The sequence below is a fragment of the Chenopodium album genome, chromosome 10 (assembly GCF_948465745.1).
Source record: "Chenopodium album chromosome 10, dcCheAlbu1.1, whole genome shotgun sequence".
Classification (NCBI taxonomy): Eukaryota; Viridiplantae; Streptophyta; class Magnoliopsida; order Caryophyllales; family Amaranthaceae; genus Chenopodium; species Chenopodium album.
Genome location: NC_137843.1, coordinates 50,282,975 through 50,306,375, shown reverse-complemented (window position 1 = coordinate 50,306,375; position 23,401 = coordinate 50,282,975). Strand labels below are relative to the sequence as shown.

The 23,401-nt window shown below is 38.7% G+C and overlaps 1 protein-coding gene and 1 long non-coding RNA gene across 5 annotated transcripts; one reads left to right on the top strand and one right to left on the bottom strand.

Annotated features, from left to right (window-relative positions):
* Positions 1-4,443: 4,443 nt before the first annotated feature.
* Positions 4,444-5,758, top strand: LOC145565330 (uncharacterized). Its single transcript, XM_081625371.1, has 2 exons — positions 4,444-4,803; positions 5,162-5,758. Exons 1-2 carry the CDS (start codon positions 4,444-4,446, stop codon positions 5,756-5,758), a joined length of 957 nt encoding a protein of 318 aa, XP_081481497.1.
* Positions 5,759-16,390: 10,632 nt separating this feature from the next.
* On the bottom strand, positions 16,391-21,163 carry LOC145564042 (uncharacterized). 4 transcript variants are annotated; one of them, XR_014094732.1, is made up of 7 exons: positions 21,008-21,163; positions 20,647-20,706; positions 19,946-20,057; positions 19,154-19,219; positions 18,550-18,654; positions 18,012-18,450; positions 16,391-16,625 (listed from the first exon to the last, which is right to left on the bottom strand). It is a non-coding gene; the product is annotated as an uncharacterized LOC145564042 (long non-coding RNA). The 4 variants fall into 4 exon arrangements; XR_014094731.1 differs by lacking the exon at positions 19,154-19,219 and having other exon boundaries at positions 16,392-16,625; XR_014094730.1 differs by lacking the exons at positions 19,154-19,219; positions 20,647-20,706 and having other exon boundaries at positions 16,393-16,625.
* Positions 21,164-23,401: the final 2,238 nt, after the last annotated feature.

Below are 23,401 nucleotides of genomic sequence, written 5' to 3'. Positions count from 1 at the left end.
TTAAGAGAAGTCCTTTAGTCATTGGTTAGTTTATTTAAGAATATTTATAATCACAAGTCAAACCAAACGGTTAGTTTAATCACATATAAATATGCACAAGCAAATAATGCACAAGTAGTCAAATAGTCACAACATGATGCAATGAATTTGCAACCTAACCATGGCTCTAGTTCTCTAAAGTTCAAGGATAAGGGTAGTCAAAAGAGGGTCCATGGTTATGAGTCCGGATACTTTGCGCGGAAGCCTTACCTGTGGAAGGGTTGGCGCGTATGGATGGGACCCCACAAGTTAAAATTGTTTCCATGGTTTGGTGGATTCACAAACTCGGATGTACCCTTCGTTGCAATGAGCATTCGATTGGGTAGATGGAGCATGAATTCCCAGAGGGTTATAGCCATATGTAGAACACATATAGGTTTTAGTAAAGAAGGAAAAAACTCAATCAGGAAGTAAAATTGGCCAAACAGTGCTAGAACCAGTCAAAGCAAAAAGGCAGACATCTGGCTCGATATTGGAAGAACTTGGCGCGAGACAACAGGGACCATCGCGAGACGATAGCCCTATTGCGCCGCGATATTGTTATTGCGTCTCTATAGAGCCATCGCACTGCGGTGGTGTAGGGAATATTTTAAGCATCCCACACTTAAGCCCTACTGTGATCATACACTTAAACATGGTGGCGTCCAAAGGGAAGGTTACACCCCCTTCATGGTTGGCAATCCCGATCATGCGGTCTATCGCTCACTGGACATTCATGTTTCTTAGGCATGGTGCCGAGTACTCGATAAGAAACGCAATCTGAGACGTGTTCTTATCAAAGATATGTTCATATCAAAAACATTGGAACATTTGCCCTTTTGCACACTTTTATATTGTTATTGCTTTTTGCTATTTTAATATTTTGAAATTACTCAAGCTTTTGAAATTGCATAACTTTCACACCATCCCATCCCAAGGTTAGGTAGATGTGGGTTGAAGAAAGAAAGGTCTATCATTAGATGAGGCTCAAAGTGGTTTATTAAGAAAGGATTGTATATTCGAAAGGGTTAAAGGTGATATGATATGGCTACAAGGGGTTCCTCAAATCATTAGTATACCTTGTGCTTAGTTCGGCATGGATATTCTTTCTTTCTTTCTTTTTTTTTTTTATATATATATTCAATGATCATATGCAAAGAAATAAATGCTCATTTTATTAAAAGGAAAAAAGAAAAAACCTACAAAACAAATCTAAGGAAAAATAAAAGGTGCCTATGCTAGACTTATTGGGGAAAGGAGGAATAAAAAAAAGAAAAAGAGGTCATGACATCTTGTCGTTGAAGCCTGCCTTGTGTCTTAGGATCACTCGGTCTTCTTGCCAGCTGGAGGTATGGGAAGCTTGTTATTATCAATCAAATAGTGGATGGCCTCTTTTAGCTTCCAACAGCTTTCAGTAGTATGACCCCTACCTTGATGGTACTTGTAGTGTGCATTTGGGTTCCAACTAGGCAACCTTTTTTCAAGTGTGGGATCTTGAATAGGTCTAATAGGAGTAATGAGTCCCTTGGCATGGAGTCGATCAATAGCAATATCATAGCTCATCCCAATAGGGTGAACTCTTTCCTTAGTTGCTTTTTAGGTCCTTGATTATCCATGGCTAAGAAAGGTACTAACATTGTTACTAGAGTAGGTGTTTTCGGAAGAAGAAGGATTGTCGTTCTTCTTTCCTTTCAAGCCACCGTTGTTACTATGGTTAGTAGCTTTTTGTTTTGCAAGGTCATCTTTAATGTCAATGCCTATGTTATAGATGGCCTTGAAAGTATTCAAGTTGTGTTGGTATTTCAAATGCTTTGAATACTTCTCTTAGAGGTTCTTGATGAACATTCTTACTAACTCCTTTTTAGTAGGAACCTCTACCATCTTAGAGCAAGTTTCTCTCCATTTGTTGAAAAAGGAAGTGAATCCTTCGTTTTCCTTTTGCTTTAGCATCTCAAGTTCCTTATGGTCAGTTTCAACTTGAATGTTGCACTTGTATCTATCAATGAAAGCGTTTGTTATAGAGTCCCAAGAAGAGATTTTCTCTTTGTCAAGGGAGAAGAACCATTGTTGACAAACGGTTTCTAGAGATAGTGAAAACGAGTGGAAAGATTTCCTATCAATTCCCTTAATATTCATTATAGTTTCGAAAGCTCTTAAATGAAAATAAGGGTCTTTAGTTGGTTTGAATTTAGGGATGTCATTGGCATTGAATTTCTACGGAAGAAGTTCCTTGTCCACCGAGACCCCTTGTGAGCTAATCCCCTGAAACTTGTAATCATTGGAGATTTTGCTCAAGCTTTCTTCCATTCGCTCAAGCTATTGTTGTTTGCTAGGATCATTGACATGAAGTGCGAGAGTTTTGAACATCTTGTTCAAGTTAGTCATGTTTTGTCTTAGTTCATTAACTTCTTCTTGGGACGCCATTTTCTTAGCTTTCCTTTTTTTTTGAATTGGTTTATCAAAAAGTATGACTTGGACGAAAGTGTTTTCTTTGATTAAGCGCCCTTCTCTCCTTGACCAAATGCTATGGAAAGGGAAGTCATGGATACTTTTTGTTAATTGTTTGACTCAAACTTAATTCAACATGCATGCATGGGAGGAAATGATATGTATGGAGAAAGCATGTGGAGAATGGAAAGATGATGTAGAAGGAGAGATGTGGAAGGATTTAGGAATAGAGTGGACCCCAACTCAAATTGACGGAAAGGGTGACTCATGCATGAACCTAAGACATGGTCATGGTGACACATATACAAAGTGTGTGCTTAAAAAGTGAGTGAAAGTGGCATGTTTTGAGACTTGTATAAGACCATGGGAATATGTGCCTTGACTCAATTAAGGCCTAAATATAACTTTAGCTATTAATAAATTGATTAATTAGACTCAGCGTGAGGATTCAGTCAGAAAACTAGACTATCGTAGAGGCAATGGGACTGTCGCAGCGCGCCAGAGCCATCGCGGTGCGATATTGTTATTGCGTCGCGATGGACACTTGCGTGTCGCACCACAGGTCAAACCTTCGCGTCATTACTGGAACGTTAGTCTGGGCCTATTTCCAGCGTTCTACCTTAAAAGGACAAGCTTATAGTCGTACTAAGTCAGGTTTAGCCAATTTATTAGACTTTAATTACCCTTATTAATTAATTAATTAAGCAAAGTCCTTTAGTCATTAATTATTTATTTAGACTTATACACAAGTCAAACAAACGGTTAATGTAAACACACATAGATTATGCACAAGCAAAAAATGCACAAATAGTCAAATAAGCATAATATGATGCAATGAGTTTGCAACCTAACTGTATAGGATAGCTCCTGCTGAGCTATCACCAGGCTCCCAGACTGGCCCACGGGGTGCGCACTCATCGCTGGAAGAATAATCAAAAGGGCTCACCAGCCCGACACGGTCAGCCCACAAGCTGACTAAGTACGACTCTCCACAAAGAAGATCGTACACCTATAAATAAGGGATAAATTACAACGGAAAAGAGGTTAGACACATAGGTTACTACACTCTCTACATCTTTCTAAGTACACTTTCTCTCTCTAAACACATTCTAACTTAATCATCAAGGGGGGTTCCTCGAGCCACCCCTAACGGCAGTTCACGTGTGTTGCCTTACGCAGGTCATCAACGGGACCCAGCTCGTGCCAACGAAACCCTTGGATCCACACCTGGAACAATTGGAGCTAGAAGGAGGGGTAGGATCATCTAACCTGAGGTTCACCACCTGAGCAAGGGACCAGTTGATAAACCGCCATGGCCGGAGAAGAAGCCGTACAAACACCAGTCTCTAAGGCTATCGAAGCTAACCAAACACCATTGAAAACAACGTCAGTAACTCTCGATCCAAAAGGATCAACTAAAAAACAAAAATCCAATATATCCCAAAAGTCTAACCCAACCGGATCGGCGTCTACTACAGCCAGTAGATCCGGTAGGGTCTTGTTCTTCTTTTAAATTTGGAATGCCACTGACAGGCGCGAACAATGAACCCATCATTTCAACACCAGTAACCTAGAAACCGCAGCCTGTCAATATGCCAGCTATCTGTAGAACCTCTCTAAGTGCAGTAAAGAGCAGTTGGCAGCCATGGCAACAGTCCTTACCAATTTCGGTAAAGGGACAGGCTCCTCACCAGTAGTTACAGCTACAGAGCCAGCCGCAAAGAAGGCGACGCCTATAACTCTCACCCCGGAGAAGAAAGAGTTGGTCCAGTTGAGGAAGAATGTGCTGCAACTAGAAGCTCGAAACTTGAATCGAGAGTGGAGTGTAGAGGAGGCAGCCCAAGATAAGGGCAGCCCGGAGACTAGAGTCGCTCGCAGTAGGTCACCAGCCTTTGAGCGAGGACTAAGCCTAGATCGGGAGAAGCGAGCACGAATCCAGGTGATTCCCCATTTTGCAGGGAGATTCTAGAAGAGCCGATGGAGAAAGTAAAGATGCCCAGCTATAAGTACAATGGAACCACAACACCTAAGAACCATGTTTCAACGTTTGAGGACCACATGGTGCTGTACACTATGACAGACTCAGTCTGGTGTAAGGCATTTCCATCAAACTTAGAAGGGTTGGCAATTGAGTGGTACGGAGCTATCCCGAAAGGATTCGTTTATTCCTACAATCAGCTGAAGAGAATGTTCATGGAGCACTTTGTCACCCTGGTGGATCGTATAAAAATGACCACCGAGATGATGTCACTAGTTCAAGGAAAAGATGAGCCCCTAAGAGAGTTCATCACCAGATTCAACAAAGAAGCGACAACCATCCCAAATATGAGCCAGGAGGTAGCACTGCTGGCAATGTAGAGCGGCTTGTTACCGGGCTCACCATTTAGAGCGTATATGGAGTGAAAGAGTCTCAAAACGCTGGCCGAAGCGCTGGGAAAAGCACATAAGTTCACAAAAACAGATGAGACTAACAGGGCAATGATGAACAGAAAAGCACCAAGTGACCCAGTAAAGCGGGCTGAAGCCACCCGAGCAGAAAATACAGCCGGGGTGGACCAAGCCAGTAGGCCAAACATGGTCGCAGGGATGTAGACAGGGCAGTAGGAGTAAGAAGATCAGATCAGAAACGGGGAGGCAGGCCTGGAAGGTTTAATCAATACACTGCGCTTACTCATTTGAGGTCCCATATCTTCAGTGTAACAAAGCTGATGATAAGTGGCAGAGACCACCCAGGATGGTGAATAGAAACCGTGATCCTAGCAAGTGGTGTGACTTCCATAGGGACCACGGACATACCACCGATGAATGCACACACTTGAAGGATAACATTGAAGACATAGTCCGGAGAGGAAACCTGAGCCAGATCAAGCTATATTCTGACTCCTCCAGGAGAAGGGAAGAGGACAGGTCTGGCCATGACCACAGAGGAGGTCACAGAGGCCTAGCTGAGGGCAGAGATCGAGACAGCAAGCCAGAAGGCAGTGTATATGTAATCAATGGTGGACCAGTACATGTTGGAACTATGAATAGAGCAAGGGGTAACTTGCGAGCAATGATCCACCAAATAAATTATAATGAAAAGCGCAGATGGCCCCCACTTCCCCCGCAGCCTCGAGCTACATTTAACGAGTATCACCAAAAAGGCATAATCTACCCTCATGACGACCCTCTGGTAGTGACAATGAGAATTGCAAATTGGGAGGTGGATAGAGTACTAATCGATAGTGGCAGCTTAGCCAATATCATATACATCAGTGCGTTCAAAGAGCTAAAGCTTCACAAAAAGACCTGAAAAGGGTGAGCTATAAAGTCACCAGGTTCAATGGGCCCGGACTGATTCCTGAGGGTATAATCGAGTTGTCATTCCGAGTCGGAGAGAGGTCAAGGCGACGTGATGTTCGAGCTGAATTCTTAGTGATAAACTCTCCATCACTCTACAACGTGATCATGGGAAGACCGCTCATTCACAAAATAGGCGGGGTAGTCTCAACCTATCACCTTGTCATGGCATACACAACCAATGATGGGCGATCTGCAAAGCTCAAGGGAAGTCAAAAGACAGCCCAACAATGTTATATCACATCCCTGAAGCAGCCAGCTAGGACCAGGCAACAGCCAGGCTTAGAGCTAAGGTCTAGTGAGCATGCTGAAAGGAAATCAAGAAAAAGGAAGTGAGAAGAGTACCACAAGGAAAAGGATAAGCAGAAGTTAGCAATGGAAAACTTTTAGCATGCGAAGGAAGATGTAGCCAGGCCGCTGCCCAGCGGGGAGCATATAACCGTTGAGCTCACAGAGGGCGACAACTCAAGGACAGTAAAAATTGGAAAGATATTGACCTTGGAGTGGGAGTGCGCCTCATAAAGCTACTAAGAGTGAATAAGGATATTTTCGCATTTTCAGCAGACGAGGTGCCTGGAATTGACCCAGCGGTTATGGTTCACAATTTCAATGTGAAAGAAGACATCAAGCCAGTTAGGTAGAAAAAGTGAAGCTTCTCCATGGAGAAAAATCAGGTAATCCAGGAAGAGGTGGACAAGCTGCTAGAAGCTGGGTTCATCGAGCCTTGTGATTACCCTGAGTGGTTAGCCAACGTGGTCATGGTAAACAAAGAAAATAGCCAGTGGAGGATGTGCATGGATTTCACAGATCCCAACAAAGCATGTCCAAAAGACTACTACTCGCTGCCACGGATCGATCAGCTGGTAGACTCAACTAGTGGCCACACCTTGCTAAGCTTCATGGATGCCTTCTTAGGGTATCACCAGATCAGCTGCACAAGCCAGACAGACAGAAGACCGCGTTCATCGTTGAAGGGGGAGTGTACAATTACATAGCTATTCCCTTCGGGCTGAAGAACACAGGAACTACTTTTCGAAAGACAATGGATAGAGTGTTCATGCACCAAAAGGGACGAAATGTTGAAGTATACGTTGACGACTCAATTGTTAAGAGCGTCACGCAAGCAGGGCATATCATGGATCTAGAGGAAACATTTGCCATACTGAACAAGTATAATATCAAGCTCAACCCAAAAAATGCGTTTTCGGGGTGAGTTTTTGGAAGTTCCTAGGTTTCCTGGTCGGTGAGAAGGGAATCAATGCCAACCCAGAAAAAGTGGAGGCAGTCCTAAGCCTCCCAGTGCCCAAATGCACTAAAGATATCATGCGGTTGACAGGGAGAATGGCGACGCTGACTCGATTCATCAGCAAGTCAGCTGACAAAGCCCTACCATTCTATTAGTTGCTGAAAGAAAACAGAGAATTCAAGTGGGGTGAAGCAGAAAAACAAGCTTTCGAGGGGATCAAGGAGCATTGGACCAAGCTCCCAACCATGATCAGCCCGGAGCGGTGAAAAACTACAGTTGTACATCTCCGCCTTTATACAGACAATTCCATTGGTTCTCCTAGTCGAAAGGCAGAAACAGCAGAAACCGGTGTACTTTGTAAGCTATGTGCTGACAGAGGCTGAGCAAAGATACCCGCTGGTAGAAAAGCTGGCCTTCGCAGTGGTAACAATAGCAAGAAAGCTAAAACCCTATTTCGATGCACACACAATTCAAATCCTTACAAATCACCCACTAGAAAAAGCTCTGTAGAAAATGAAAGCTTCAGGCAGACACCTGAAGTGGGTGATAGAGCTCTCTAAGTACGAGTTCGAGGTCAAGCCTAGGGCAGCTATCAAAGCTCAAGCCTTAGCAAACTTCATAGTATAGGCCTTGTACGAAGAGAAGGAGGATGAAGTTTGAGTTTGGAAGGTGGCAATGGATGGATCTTCAGCTCAAACAGGAAGCGGAGCAGGAAAAATAATAACATCGCCAGAAGGCAATGTATTCGAGTATGCCATTAAGTTCAATTTCAAGCATCGAACAACGAGGTAGAGTATGAAGCAACTCTAGCAGCCTGAGGCTGAGTATTGTAGCAGGAGCCAAAAAAGTGCACCTGCAGACTGACTCTCAGCTGGTAGCCAGCCAGCTAAAAGGGGAGTATAAAGCTAAAGAGCCTACAATGCTAAAGTACACAACCAAAGTCAAAGAGCTAGTGGCCCAGCTAATGCATTTTCAGATAGATTTTATCCCTAGAGCGGAAAATTCCGAAGCTGACGCATTATTAAAGTTAGCAAGTTCCACTCTGCAAAGCCTCACAAGAAAAGTCATGGTGGAAGTCTTGGAAGAGAGCAGCATTGCAGAAAGCAAGCAGGTGAATTGCACCAGGCAACAGCGAGCATGGTTCACAGACATACTAACCTATAAGGTACATGGCTCGCCGCCTGATGACGAGGCACAAGCCAAAAAAGTCAAAAAGGACGCTAATTGGTACATGGTGATGAACGGGGAGCTCAACAAAAAGGGCTTCTCCAAGCCACTTTTGAGGTGTATTCTAGAGTGGGAGTAGGAAAAAATTATGTAAGAAGCACACTCAGGTATCTATGCAAACCATATCGGCGGAAAAGCCCTGGGAGTTGAAGTGCTTAGAAGGGGAGCATACTGGCCAACTCTGGCACAAGATGCCTTAGCATACGTCAAAAAGTGTGAAAAGTGCTAAAAGTATGCTCCAGTTATAAATCAGCAGAAGTTATGGGTTTCTCACCCACCACATCGTTAGCCTCAGCCTCCTCAGTGGGAAACTTAAGAACGCTGTCGGAAAAGTCATCGGCATTATCATTTTTGGAGTTATCAAAGTTTGATTCAGTGGTTCGTTTACAACAGAGGTCTGAGGTGCCACCCGGCCGAAAGCCGCAGCAGGATGCTTCTCAAGAGAAGCACCTTGCGCCACTAACGCCTCAAACCCTGAGGTAACTTCCTTGGATGAAGGGCGAGTCTCCCTTTGACCCCCAACATTAGAAGATGAAGGCTCAGCTTCAGCACGACTAGACCCTGCACGATCAGCAGCGGCCACAGTGCCAAAAACAGCTCTCAGTTCAGCTGGGGCCAAGCGAACTTCACCCTTTAAAGAGCTAGCATAGACCTCCAAAGTCTCAAAAAGTTCTGGAGGATTATCAAGAGTGGCAGTGAAAGGGTCCTTCCAGTTGTCTTTCAGCCAAAGTATGTGCCTATCCAGTTTGTCATAACTTGAAAATCAGGCAGCAAAGGAGAAAGAACAAAAGGGATAAGAACGCAGCATAGGCAAAAGCAAAGGTAGAAAAACTCTTAAAAATAAAAAGTAAAATAAAAGGAAGAAATGGCTTACCAGGCTCATGGGTAGAACACAAGCGCATAGCAGAAAGCTGTGCATTGCCCATAATGTACAAGGAGTTGGGCAGCTAGAACTTGGGAAACTTGGCATCACCTGTGCCCGCTCCTTGCAACATGTCAAAAGCATCTGTTTTGCGAGCAGATTCAGTGGAAGAAACAGTAACCCCAGCCATATTAGTACAAATCTCCCGAAAATTGCGTGGCACAGCAAAAGAGGAAGGCACTGCAACTTAGAAGAACTTGCCAGTCCAGTCCCTAAAGCGACCAAGCTTAGGGTAAGATAAGACTCTGCCCTCTTTGGGAGTCACGTAATATCACCAAGACTCAGAACCAAAAGATGACATTTTCAAGCTCATCAGAGACTTGAATAGATGCAGCGATTTTGGATACCTCCGAAGTCGTAGAAACCACAGTAAACATATCAAAGTGTGCAGCGAAGCAGGATGTAGCAAAGCAATACAAATTAAAGATTAAAGGACTAAAAGACCTTGTCTAAAGTAGGGTCAAGGGGGAATCTCAAGCCCAAGTCTAGCTGAGAAGCAAAGACAGCAATATGACCATCAGGAGAAGCAGATAGCTTAGAGCCCTTAGCTAGCAAAACTAGCTCGTATCTCTGGCCAAACCCATAAAACTTCTGCCCCACAGCAACAAGATCTAACTTCCTTACGTCCTTACGCCAGTTGGAATCTAGCACGCAATTTTTGGGGCCATGACACCTTTCGTCAAGAAAGAAGTCAGATTTACCCTACTCAACAGGCTCCTCCACATATATAGGCTGACAGTCGTAAAAAGCACGCTCACCGGGATATTCAACTACCCCACTCATATTCGCAGCAGCAGGAGAAGGAGATGGTGAAGAAGTTGTAGCGCTGCCACCCTGCACTACATAATGGTCAAACCGATTCACATCAACCATGTCATCAAGCCAAGCAAAACTGTTTAAAGGCTGAACATGGGGAATGGAACTAACAAGACAAACATTAGGAGGATTAGCCTTGACTTGGTGAGCTAACAGCTTATGGCGCATCGCGTGCATCCTTAAATGGGTGAGATGGGATAAAGGAATCCCATCTTGAATAAGCACCCGCTCGCAATAAGGGTCAAGAAATAAGAACGAGGTCTAGACCGAAAAGGACGAAAAGCGCTGACCTCAGCAAGGCGACTACTACCAGATCCAGGTGCAACAGGAGGAGTCACAGCAGTACTCGCCCTGCTCTCAGCAGGAGCGCGACCGAAAGGCATAACCATTTGCAAAGGAAAGGGGGGAGAAGCAGGAGAAGTAAAGGAAGTGCGCGCAGAGCGCTCACTTGACTGAGATGACTCAGAAGGAGAGTCAGACTCAGTGGCTACAGAAGGCTCACTCATATTTTGACTGTTAGTAGCATTGGAAATTCTAAAGTCTACAAAGACAAAACAGCCCCCCAAGAAGACAAAGAAAATGGGGTGCCAAAAATCAAGGATCAGTCAAATCATAAAAAAGAACAAACGCAGAAAAGACAACACAAGAATTGCGGGAAAGGAATTGCGAGTACAAGTACAACAACGGAAGGGGAAGAATAATTGGACAAAGATAGTCAAAATTGATCAAAAAGACGCAATTTTGCGAAGAAAAAATTCAAAGAGAAATGAATTGGGTACATACATACAAGAAAAGGCACAAAGAAAGTACCTTTATGACAAAATGTTACAGAAGCAACGAAGCACAAAAACAATGGCGACACCAAGGAGCCAAGCGAAGAGCAAGGTTTCAAACTGCAACCAAAAAAGCAAGAAACCTCAGTGAAAAATGAAGAAGTAAGAGAAAATAAATAAGCAAAACAAAAAAGTGGAACAAAAGCAAGGAGTAGAGAAACTGAGAAAGACGAGAACTTACAGCAATAATGGAGGAACAACGCGCGTCTGTGAAGAACATGAAGGGCGAGAAATATGAGAAAAGAAACAGGAAGATACAAAAATGAAGAAGGTAAAATGAAAGAAAGAGGGATAGTGAATTAAATGGGAAAATAAATAGGCGGTTGAGTCAAGCAATTAAGCGAAATCGCCATGTCACTTCAGTTTAAATAAACTGACCACTCGGATGACTGACCGTGTCCCACTCATGCAAAACACTGTTCCCGCCAAAAAATTATAATCAATAATAAAAAAAATAATATATAGAAATAAAAGTTCAGCGGGAGTAATCAAAATTCCTCCTTGCAAGCTCGTCACTTCTCAGACTTCAGGGGGAGTAATCGAAATTCCTCTCTGCAAGCTCGTCATTTCTCAGACTTCAGCAAGAGTAATCAAAATTCCTCCCTGCAAGCTCGTCATTTTTCAGACTTCAGCAGGAGTAATCGAAATTCCTCCCTACACGTTCGTCATTTCTCAGACTCCAGCGGGAGTAATCGAAATTCCTCCCTGCAAGCTCGTCATTTCTCATACTTCAGTGAGAGTAATTGAAGTTCCTCCTTGCAGGCTCGTCATGTCTAAAATTCCAGACGAAACAGTTAAAGTCCCTTCTAGGAGATAAATTATTCCTCTAGCATCAATAGTAATAAATAAAATTCTTTTTGATACACAAAGCGTCGCAGGCAGAAGAAAGCCACTATCAACAAGCAAAAGCACAACACGTCTCCACCAACTTACAGCATGACCTCTCAAGTCTCAGAATCACGTAGTTAATCTAAAGACTTGAGGGGCTAGAGGTACACGAGGTAATTTATCCAGACGACCTGTTGAGCAACCGCCGATAAGGCTACACGCTCAGAATAGCCGGCATGAGTGACCTCATACCACCTCTTGAGGGGCTAGCTGTTGGGGATAGCTCCTGCTGAGCTATTTCTTCCAGTTAGAATCATTAAGAAAGGCTACACCGCGCAAACAAGAGATGGCATGAGTGACCTCATACCACCTCTTAAGGGGCTAGTTGTATAGGATAGCTCTTGATGAGCTATCACCAGGCTCCCAGACTGGCCCGCGGGGTGCGCACTTACCACTGGAAGAATAATCAAAAGGGCTCACCAGCCCAACAGGGTCAGCCCGCAGGCTGACCAAGTAAGACTCTCCACAAAGGAGATCGTACACCTATAAATAAGGGATAAAGTACAATGGAAAAGAGGTTAGACACATAAGTTACTACACTCTCTACATTTCTCTAAGTACACTTTTTCTCTCTCAACACATTCTAACTTAAGCATCGGAGGGGGGTTCCTTGAGCCACCTTCGAGGGCAGTTCACGTGTGTTGCCTTGCGCAAGTCATCAACGGGACCCGGCTCGTGCCAACGAAACCCTTGGATCCACACCTGGAACACTAACCATGGCTTTAGTTCTCTAAAGTTCAAGGATAAGGGTTAGTCAAAGAGGGTACATGGTTATGAGTCCAGATGCATCGCGCGGAAGCCGTACTTTTGGAAGGGTTGGCGCGTATGGATGGGACCTCACAAGTTAAACTTGTTTCCATGGTTTGGTTAATTCACAAACTCGGATGTACCCTTCTTTGCAAGAGCGTTCGATTAGGTAAATGGAGCGTGAATTCCCAAAGGGTTATAGCCATATGTAGAACACATATGGGTTCTGAACAGATGGATAAACTCAATTAGGAAGTAAAATCAAGCAAATAGTATTAGCACCGGTCAAAGCAAGAACGCAGTTTATGGCTCGATATTGGAAGAACTTGGCGTGAGACAATAGGGACCGTCACGCGACGATAGCTCTATCGCTCCGCGATATTGCTATCGCATCGCGACAAAGACATCGCACTGCAATGGGTACTGTTTTCTCAGTGTCAATTCCTACATGCCTCAACAGCTCCCTGCATTCTTAGAATTTTCCAATTTTCGTAGCATTTTTTCGATTCTAGTTGTGAAAGATATTTCCCAAATTTCCTACGTGTAAAAAAGCCTATGTTTTTTTACGCATTACGGATGGTCTATCCAATGCGGACCTTTTTATGCTTATGCCAATAATGTCAATCAAAATTACGCACATGAATACTTAGAACTTTTCGAGTCACTTCCACTCATTCTAAATTATTGCCAAAATTAAATTTAGGAATTAAAATTGAAATCCTCCCCAGTGGAGTCGCAAAAAAACTGTAGGGAATATTTCAAGCATCCTACACTTGAGCCCCACTGTGATCATACACTTAAGAATGGTGGCATCCAAAGGGAAGGAATCTAGAGCAAAAGAGTCGCTAACAAGTTTTAGGAACTTGTAAACCCTTCACAGGGTGAAGGTTACACCCCTTCACAATCCTAGAGATCGCTAACTCTATAGTTGGCCTGAACCATGACTGGATATTTGGGAATGAAGGTACAAATCCAACCTAAAAGAGATTGAACTTGCCCTAAATAGGCCTCTACTTCATTCTTCTCATATTCATGTGCGCTTTCTGATTAACATACAATCATTATATTAATACTAAACCTTTTTAATCTATGTTGGTTGAATATTAATGCACAAACAAACCTATTATTGGCGATCACTTAAATTAAAATCATATTAGCCTAAACAAAATTATTAATTATCTTATTAAGCGTGATTTCAAGTACAAATTCCCTTTAATCCTGCAAGAGAAAGCGTGATTAAGCAGTAACAATAATATCAAACAACATAATAACAACAATCGTCATCATAATAACAAACTCAATCTCATCAAAGCATAATAATAGTAGGAAGATCCGAGGCGTGATACTAACAATATTATAACAAATCCTAGCATGTCACTAAACAATAAAGATCAAATCTTTAGCCCTAACATGACACTAACATGATAGAAGAAAATAGGAAGCAACCTAAGCATGATACTATAAAGCAATAAATGACATCCTAACATAATACTAGGAATTAAAATAATCTAAGAATGCTTTATAAAGATATAGCAACTTACTTTGTTGCCTCGTACCTCTTTCTATCAAAACAATACACACGTTAGTAACTTCAATGAAAGTATTAAATAAAACAATTAATTTAAATAATTGAAACAGGGATTTGGGACCAAACCCTCATAAATTATCAACCTTTCACGTCTAGGGCGAAGGCAACTTCGAGCTTGGTTAGGTGCGTCTAAGTCTCGTGATGGACGAATGTTGTTTTGAAAAGGGAAGGCTTAGAAAGAGGGAGAAAGAATAAGATTCTAGCTTTAAGAAAGAAAGAGAATAGAATTAGATGATTGTTGATTATTGAAAATGGGAAAATAACGTCCTTATTTATAGAGAAAATATCCGGAATGCTTAGAAAATAGTCCGAATTTGAATCAAAGTAGAAAAGCCCCTATTACGATGCGATAGAGCTATCGCGTCGCGATAGATTCCTCGCAGCGCGATGGTGCGGCTACGACAAAACAGCCGTACGGAGTCCTTTTCCTAATATATTTAGACGATTAGACTCTGTGTTTATTATAGAAGATTAAATGTAATACTCTGTATTTTTTTGTATTTTTATATAGTATTTAAGTATTTATAAAATGTATTTTTAAAGGGCTAAAGAACTTTAATTATAAAGTTTTATAAAAGTAAAATGTATTTTGGGTCAAACCTTTCTTAATTATTTGGGCTGATTTAAAATATAGTATGTAAACTAGTCCTAAATACTATTACTGGAATAACCCATTTCATTTAAATAAGTCCAACTCTTTATTTGAACCCTTGTAGGTCAAATATTCCATAACTCAAGCCCATTTATTTACTAAGCCCAAACCTACCCTATACTCTCAACTCTATAAATAACCCTCAAAACCCCAAATTTTCCCAACACATAGAGGCTCAAAAATCAGAATTCTAAGAGTAAGTAATCTTTCTTTTCTTTTCCTTTTTTTTCTTTTATTTTCTTTTTCTTTTCTTTTCTGCTTTTCTTATTATTTTTCTTTCCTTGTATTTTTGGGGTTTCATGCGTGAAATTTCTTCACGCATGGCATGCCTCCATGCATGCCCCCAAATTGCAGCCACCTCATCCCACGTTGCAGCCACCTGGAGCCCACGTCACGCAGGCCGCCGTCGCCGCCCAACCGTCAGCCGCCACCCACGGTGGTCTCCTCTCTCTCCTCTTGTTTTTAATTTATTTTTAAGTAGTATATATTTTAGAATTTTGATTTTAATTATTAGAATATGATTATTATGTTTTATAATTGTGTTTTAATGATTAAAGAGTATTAATTTCAGATTATAAAGAGGTTTAATTTTGGATTTTTGTAAAATATAAAAAGTTAGGGTTTTAATCTATTCAAGACTTGATTTTTAGGGTTCTTGTATAAATTAATTTGGGGCTTTTATATACTTAATGTTTCTATGGATAATTTAAGTATAAAGATATGATTTTGATAAGTTTTAAGGAATTTTTAATATAGTATTATTGCTGGAATTTTATTTAAAGTAGTAGAATTGTGATTTTAATAAACGGGTTTAATTACCCATTGAAAGGGAGATTAATTAAGGGTTTTACTATAATTTTTAAATTATTATAAGTTATTTAAAGTGAGTTTAAGTTGCTGGAAATTGTGTACACAAGGGTAATTTATATAGTATAATTGTCCCTTTATGTAGGAGACTTGGTTTGAGAAGTTTTGTAGTGTATTTGGCCACTTTAAGGGCTTAATTGAGGTACGTACGCGTCCTCGGAAATTTATTAAGCGTGCAGAAACATGCTAGGATTTATTTAGGTGATTCCAAGTTAGTTTCATGCTAGGGAATGGTTGGAATGGTTGAATTGAAATGAGATTGGTGATATGAATTGGATTGATTGAATTGAGAATCACTACTACAAAAAGCGTGTTTTTGGACACTTTTGAGGCTTTTTTCGACGTTAAAAAGCGTCGCAAAAATATTTCTCAAGGCTACTAAAAAGCTTCGAGAATACGTGAGTCTAGAATTTTGAGGGAAAAAACTAATATACGAAGTTTCGGAAAATACTTATTTTGCGCATAATCCCAAATTTGTGTAGTTTTTTTAGCGACGCTTTTACATGTCCACATACTCAAATTTAGCGATGCTTTTTGTTGTCTTGCTTTTATTCGTGTCAGCCTATGGTATGGCGGGAAACTCTTGAAATATGAAAATGTGCAAAATATATATGTAGACATTAAAAAGGGAGAATTTTTTTTTCTTAAGCTTTTTTTTTCTCTTTTTCAATATTATTCAATTATTACCATCATACGTACATTATAGTTATTTAAACTTATCATAAATTAAATTAATAACTTTAAAATTAAAATAAACAAATATCTATATAACTAGATAAAAAAAATAAATTAATAATCAACAATAATAAGAGTACGTAGTTAATTACCAAATTTATCAAAGAAAACATCAACACAATTAATAATAAAAAAAACGTCGCATATTATAGTAGCTAGTCCCTAAATAAATACATCACTAATATAAGACAAAAAACCAAAATAGATAGATGATGGCCTTATAGACGATATAGTCACTTGTTTTGATGCTCAAGTTTCCCGGCCTATTCTCTTGTTGCACCTACATTGCCTTTTCCAATCTTCAAAAAAAAAATACAAAGTATAAATTAGTACTTTACACAATATAGGCTCAAGATTCAAGAATTCACATAGACAGACTTGACATATACTCCCTTCATCAGGAGATAACTTTCATGTTTACTATTTTAGCTACCACCGTTTCTCATCATCTAGTAAACCCAACCAAAAACTTAAAAGTGACAAAACCCGAAATAGTACACACAACAGGAGAAGAAGGGAGTTAGTTAATGGAGAATGGCACAAGCACATTCCAACATACATAATTATATCAATTAAAGTATGAGAAGGAGAAACTAAAAAAAACCATTTTTAAAACCGCACATGTAAAACTGTAGCAATTGAGAGTTATAAATGATATTGAAACATATATTGCAAGCAACAAGACACTTGTGAACAAATAAGTAGTATCTTTGATAAGTAGTCTAGTAATTTAGCATGTGCTACTATTTTCTTCCCACTTTCACTACTATTATTAGTATAGTACTACAAGTTTCAAGGCATATTACTTTTAGCTGAAAAGTATAGTACTACAAGTTCCAACCAAATATTATCAGAGTTTGTTTCGCTTTGTATATACAATTCATTGCAAAACTTGAAGGAGATCATTGCCTAAATCATTCTCAAGTCCATTGTGAATCCATTCCTCCAAATTCTGTTCCTAATTTTTTTTAAAGGCCCAACAAACATAACTATATTAAATAAGCGATCCAACAAGATCGAGCTCCGCAACAGACAACACCCCTTGCGGGAAAGAGTTCAAATACACAATTTCCTCTCCATTTGTAGACTCAATCCTAGCTAGCAAATGGGCTACTGCATTCCAATTTCTTTTAACATGAAAACAAGAAAAAAAAATCAAACTCATCAGCTATTAAACAAACGTCTTCCACAACCAAATCACGAGGGGATCTGCCAAAGCTCCTGCCTTTGACATTCTGTTCCTAACTTATAGTTTCTCTACTTTCAGAAAATGCAGAAGCTGATAGTGAAGATATGCCCGAAGACTACTTATTGCTAGACTACTTTTTTGTAATGTGATGCGCAGTAGTTATTTCCTTATCATATGCTCATAAAGAAAAAGATGGAGACTTAAAGAAGGCTAGCACGACTGATAAAGATGGTTTTAACTCAGAAACTAGTCAGCAGGACACATCACCTGTAATTATTAGAAAGCCTTTTCTGGTTTGTTCTATTCAAGGGAGTTTCCAATGAATTAACACACAAAATGTTGTTCTAGGTCAGTCTATTTTCATCAGCTTAATAAAGCAAATACTAAATTCAATACGTACCAAAGATATAATTCATCAAATATAAATAGGGACTCTAGCATCTAAACACAACACATCACTAGTACTTTGTTATAAAGAGAATTGCGACTTTATTACCTAGTGGTTTGCCAGTTCTAAGAATCCAGATGTTTTGTTTAGAAGAATTGGAGATCTAATCCCTTGACGACCTGCACCTATAACCTCAGAAAACTGTCCAATAAGTGCTTTAAGAAGAAAATTATTGTGTCCGACTTGTTCTTTCAGCTTTTCATTTTCTTGAGATAGTGTGTCGTTTTTTTTTGTGCAAAGCAGTCACTTCTTCTTTAACACCATCCATTACAATAGTCCTTCTTTGAAATTTTTCATACCCTTCCTTTCTTAACACACCACGCACCCTGTAAATGTCCCCCTTTTTAACCCCTAGTCCGTAACCCACAGGACGATCAGGAATCTAATCGCGATACATAGTTTGCTAAAACGCTTCATCTTCGTGCTCTTGTTCAAACATCTTGGGGTGCATCATCCTCAGCTCTTCAACCTTAGCTTTAACAACATCCTATACCAACATTTAGGAGTAATGTAAGACCATAAATAACACAAAATCACACCACAAATCTGCACAAAATCATACCAGAAATCTGTCATAAAACCATACCACAAAATCTTGAGTGACTGTGTTAGAAAGAAAGCTTCTGTCTTTACCCTTATGGGTTTTAATCCACAACGCTAACAAGCTCATTTTCTATCCATGTTCATCTTCCTATAAATAATAACGCAAAACAAGCATTAAAGATTTGTACAACAATATATACCGCATATAACCTGGCTTTGCTCTTACTAACATCCTAAGTAAATATAAAATGACATATGTATTCCATACATAATTAGCTTGTTGGTTTGCAAAACTTTTAGAGCCAGATCTATGAAACTGATTTTGAGAAGCTCGTGCTTTTTTACCGCATGCTAACATAGTCTGCACTCATATTTTCAAATTTTTAGTTGGAGATTAATTAACGCTTAATAGAGTAAACAGTAAGCTAAATATTGTCCTTGCTTTCCCGTAATCCGAATCCCAATATTTCACCAACTTAACCCAGTTACTACTGGTAATTCCATGTGGCATAAGCCACCAGCTAAGGCTTTTCTTAATTTTCTAAGAAAAGTTTAGTCTAGCTTTTAACTAATTAAAAGAATTAACTCCAACACATTAGAAGTTTAAGAAGATGGAGAGAAATAATATGGATTGATATAGTACTTACAATTAGTGTCTCAGAATATAAATTAATTAGCAGGCCCCTTAATACCATATGTTGACACGAACAAACCTACATAAATACACTTGTTTCTTACAAAGCAATAGTGTAGAACTAAAAACGTGTGAAATTCATATAATAACACCAATGATTATCTACAATTCTGCATGTATGAATCATAAAGTTTTTTACATGGAACATGGCAAAATGTTCCAGACTTACAGATATAGAGGTCCATAGAAAAAAAAAAGGAATTGAAGTTCTATGCAAGAATATAAGGAATCCATACTCTATGCTCAGAAGGTCATAAGTCATATTGATTAATATCCTACCTTCTTAAGAACTAAGAATGTGACTGACAAGAGCTGCATTCAAGAAGGTACTAAATTTCTGTGTCAACCTCTAGTTATAATAGTAGATTAAAAATTAACACTAACATTAAGTTTATCATCCCTACAACACCACGAATATAAGAGCATGCACATCTAATCTAATAACAGATTAAAAGCTACAGACCATTAAAAAAAAGAGCATTAAAAGTTTAAAAGATGTTGTGAAATAAGATAAAAGACAAATCTTACTTTATCCTAAACTAATATACATTAAATCATGCACATCTAATCAACCATACACACAATCACACAATAACAAATAAGTAATAATTGTATTAGTAGTACTACTACTAGGATTATGATAACCAATATTGGAGATTAAATTTTCAAAATTGACAGCTGCCTGAATATTAGAAATCAATGAGCGACAGGCCAGGAATATATCAGGTGTAAGACAATAATCTACCTTGTAATCGTGGAGTTTTTGCATGTCGATTCTAGATAGAATGATAGATAGTATATATATAGCTGATCCTAATTCAATTGCTTCATTAATAGCTAGTGTACTAGCCTCAAATCTGATCCAATAGAAGGGAATTTTAGATAAAGATCATACATAAACAAAGAAACTAGATCATTAATATTTGATAGCAACGTATATTAAAAGCTAAGAATGAATAATTCATAATAAAAGCAACAAGATATCATATCCCGCAACCCACCTAGTCACCTACTCCTTATCCTATCTACCATAACCACAAATAATTAAGAACAACACCAACACCAAATTTGAGACATCTATTTGCTTACCAAATCTTAATCATCTGTTGCTTGCTTGACCGGAGTGAAAAACTCAACATATTATACATTTAGGCCTGTTTATAGTTCTAACTTCCTAGCAATCATTGTATTAATACACTTGGTCATAAAAATCATAGGTGTTTTCAACATACAATTGCAAGAGCAGAAATATACAATCGCAGAGCATCCATTCACCATAAATACTACTCTATATGATATCGATATAGCAGATTTTGCACAAGATAAACTAAATAAAACAATAATTCACAAAATTTACAATAATTTGCAAATAGTTAAACCTGATAATATACAATAGATAAAATTAAAAAAAAAAATAAAAAATAAAAAAAACGGAAAGTTAATTACCCATCTCTATAGCCCAACCTCTAAAACTGCAATGGATGCTAAAAGCTGTCAAGGATATTTCTGACAAAGAAATTGGTTATCCAAACCTTAGACTTTAAAATTGAATTTGAATAATAAAAGTGTATTAATTTCTGGGCATTGTAAACTGAAATGAAATTGATGAAACCTAGTTAAACACAAATTAGAGAAAACCTTAAAAATGGCAAAATTAAAACACGAAATTAAAGAATCATACCAGAAGACAAATCAAAACGAGTGAAGTTAAGGGTAAACTACAGAAATTAGAAGACAAACAAAAATGGATTGTCGATCGACTTCAACAATTAGAATGAAAAATTGAGATGTGGAAAAAAAATTGCACCTGCTAGAAATGCCTTGAGAAGTACAGATCTTGTGAAGACAGAAAAATTCATTAATTTTTGTAAGTAGATCTTGAATTTTGAAGCAAATAATAGGAAGAAGTTGAGTAGTGACTAGAGCGAGAGAGAGAATAGAGAAGATGAGAGGGGCAGTGGTTGAAAATAGCAAGATTGAGAAGTGATAACCCTAAGCTGCAACGTATTATCACGTGCAGGGCATGTGATTATGTTTCTTGACGCGGAAAATAGACGAGAAAATCAAAGGACGCTTAAAAGCGTCGACGAAATACGGAGCTCTCAATTTAATTGTGACGGTCTTCCCTAGTGTCGAAGGTAAAGCGTCGAGAATACAAGCATTTTGTAGTAGTGAATGGTTTTGGTGAATTATTTGTGAAGCATGATTGGTTGAAATAAATTATTTATTGGATTGGTGATTGGAAATAGTTAATTTGGCATGTTGTATATGAACCACACTTTTATTATTGGCATGTTAATGAGCATGTTTACTTAAACTAAATGTTTAATTTGGTTTGGAATATTGAAAAGGAATTTTATTATGGTTCATATAATTTTTTATTGATGCTATAAGCATGAGGAAGGAGCTATTTAAGTGTCTTTGTACATGAGGACTAAATTATATTTTTGGTGCCTTAGTGCACTTAAGGTATTTTCAACACCGAAGGATAGGAATTGTGGCGCATTATGCGTTTAAGGTGTCTTTGACACCGAGGTAGATTAAAAAAGGTTCAACATTAAATATTATGTGGTCACTAATTATTCAACAATTAAATTGGTATGTTTGATTGTTTGAATAATTATACTGATTGATTGTATTATGGTTTGAGATTCATCACCAAGTCTAATAATATGTAAATAACGTAAAGCGAAAGAAATTACGCACCAAAACTCTTGGAAAATATATACCTTGAGTACGAACATATGGGGGGAGTTATGGGGTTTTATATTTAACCATAACTTCTACTGGGGGTACATGACGTTGTACTTTCCATTTTTATTATGCGCAGGAATTCCGCAATTTACGAGTGGTTCTTTTATGCTAGCACGGTTAGCTCCCGTGTTAGTACCCCTTTATTGGGGTAGGTTATGGGGGAAACCTGTTCGATGCGTAATCAAGATGAATAAATTATTTAGTTAGTTAGTCATGGAGTCATGTTATATGTTGTATGCTTGAATACAGGTGCAACAAGTTAAGTTGTGTGATGATAGGACGAAAGCATGTCAGTGTGTTCTATTTACGCTTATGTACTCAGCTTTGTTGATTGTGTGTTTGCATGTTTGTTTGGCCTTATCTTTACTTTGGCCCTACGACGACCCATTTCTAATGGCGAGTAGTGGGGACAAGTAGAGAGGAGTTTTTAAGAGGTGACGCATATTCATGATGGGCATGAGTGAAGAGCGAATCATGCTTAGTTTCAATAAGACTATGATGTAATTTACTACTTTATTGATTATATTATTATTATGCTTGTGAGACTAACGCAAAGGTTTTCAAGTCTTATTTGGCTTTAATAAGGGCCTACAATGGTTCCAAGTTGTAGGTTGTTTTCGTTTGGCTTTACTTTTGTTTGGTTGACTTTTAAAGTTGAACTTGTTTTGAATGTTTTAAAAGATAGTCTTCCGTTGTGTGCCTTTGATAATTGCCTTAGCCATTTTCACGGTGGCGTTAATGTCTTAGATTTTTTTATTTTGAGTTTTAGAAAGAACAAAATAGGTATTTTAAAGGAAATGAATTTCTAGGGTGTTACAAAGTGGTATCTGGAGCTTTGGTTGAGATTTTTATTACCACTAAAGCCAAAATGTGTTTTTAAGGTACCTATGTTTTAAAAGCTTGGCCAAGTGCTTATTTAAATGATTTCAAAAATATTTTAAGAGTACTTATTTTATTTTAAGTTCGTTTATTTTAGTGTACGAATTTCAAAAAAAAGAGGATCGAATTTTGTTTTTTTTTTATTTTATTTAAATTGGTCTGATTTTTTTTTTTAATAAGAGGGCCGAATTTTCCTTTCATTTTTGAGGGAGTTCGAATTTTTTTTAGTTCGGACTTATATTTCAAAAGTTAAAGTTCGTTTTTAAAAGAAAAATGTGTGCATGAATGCGAAGAAATTAAGGTATGTAATTATGTGTTAATCGCTTTCTAAGCATGTGGTGAGCTTGGGTAGGAGAAGAAAGGGCATATAGGCTAGAATTTAATTTATTTCCTATGTGCATATTTTTGTATGAGGTGTTCAAGCATGTTGTATAACTAAATGTTTATTGAGGAAAGCATGCAATATGTGAATTATTATATGTGAGCTATCAAAATTGTATGATTGAACACCGAACTTAATTTTCTGCAAGAACTATATTATATTGTTATGGGAAGGGTTTACTATTGG

Excerpts from the sequence above, each read along its gene's own strand:
- LOC145565330 (XM_081625371.1), top strand. The coding sequence starts at position 4,444 with ATGGAGAAAGTAAAGATGCCCAGCTATAAGTACAATGGAACCACAACA. Across the intron at positions 4,804-5,161 it reads TCCCAAATATGAGCCAGGAG|TGTAACAAAGCTGATGATAA; the intron begins GTAGCACTGCTG and ends CCATATCTTCAG.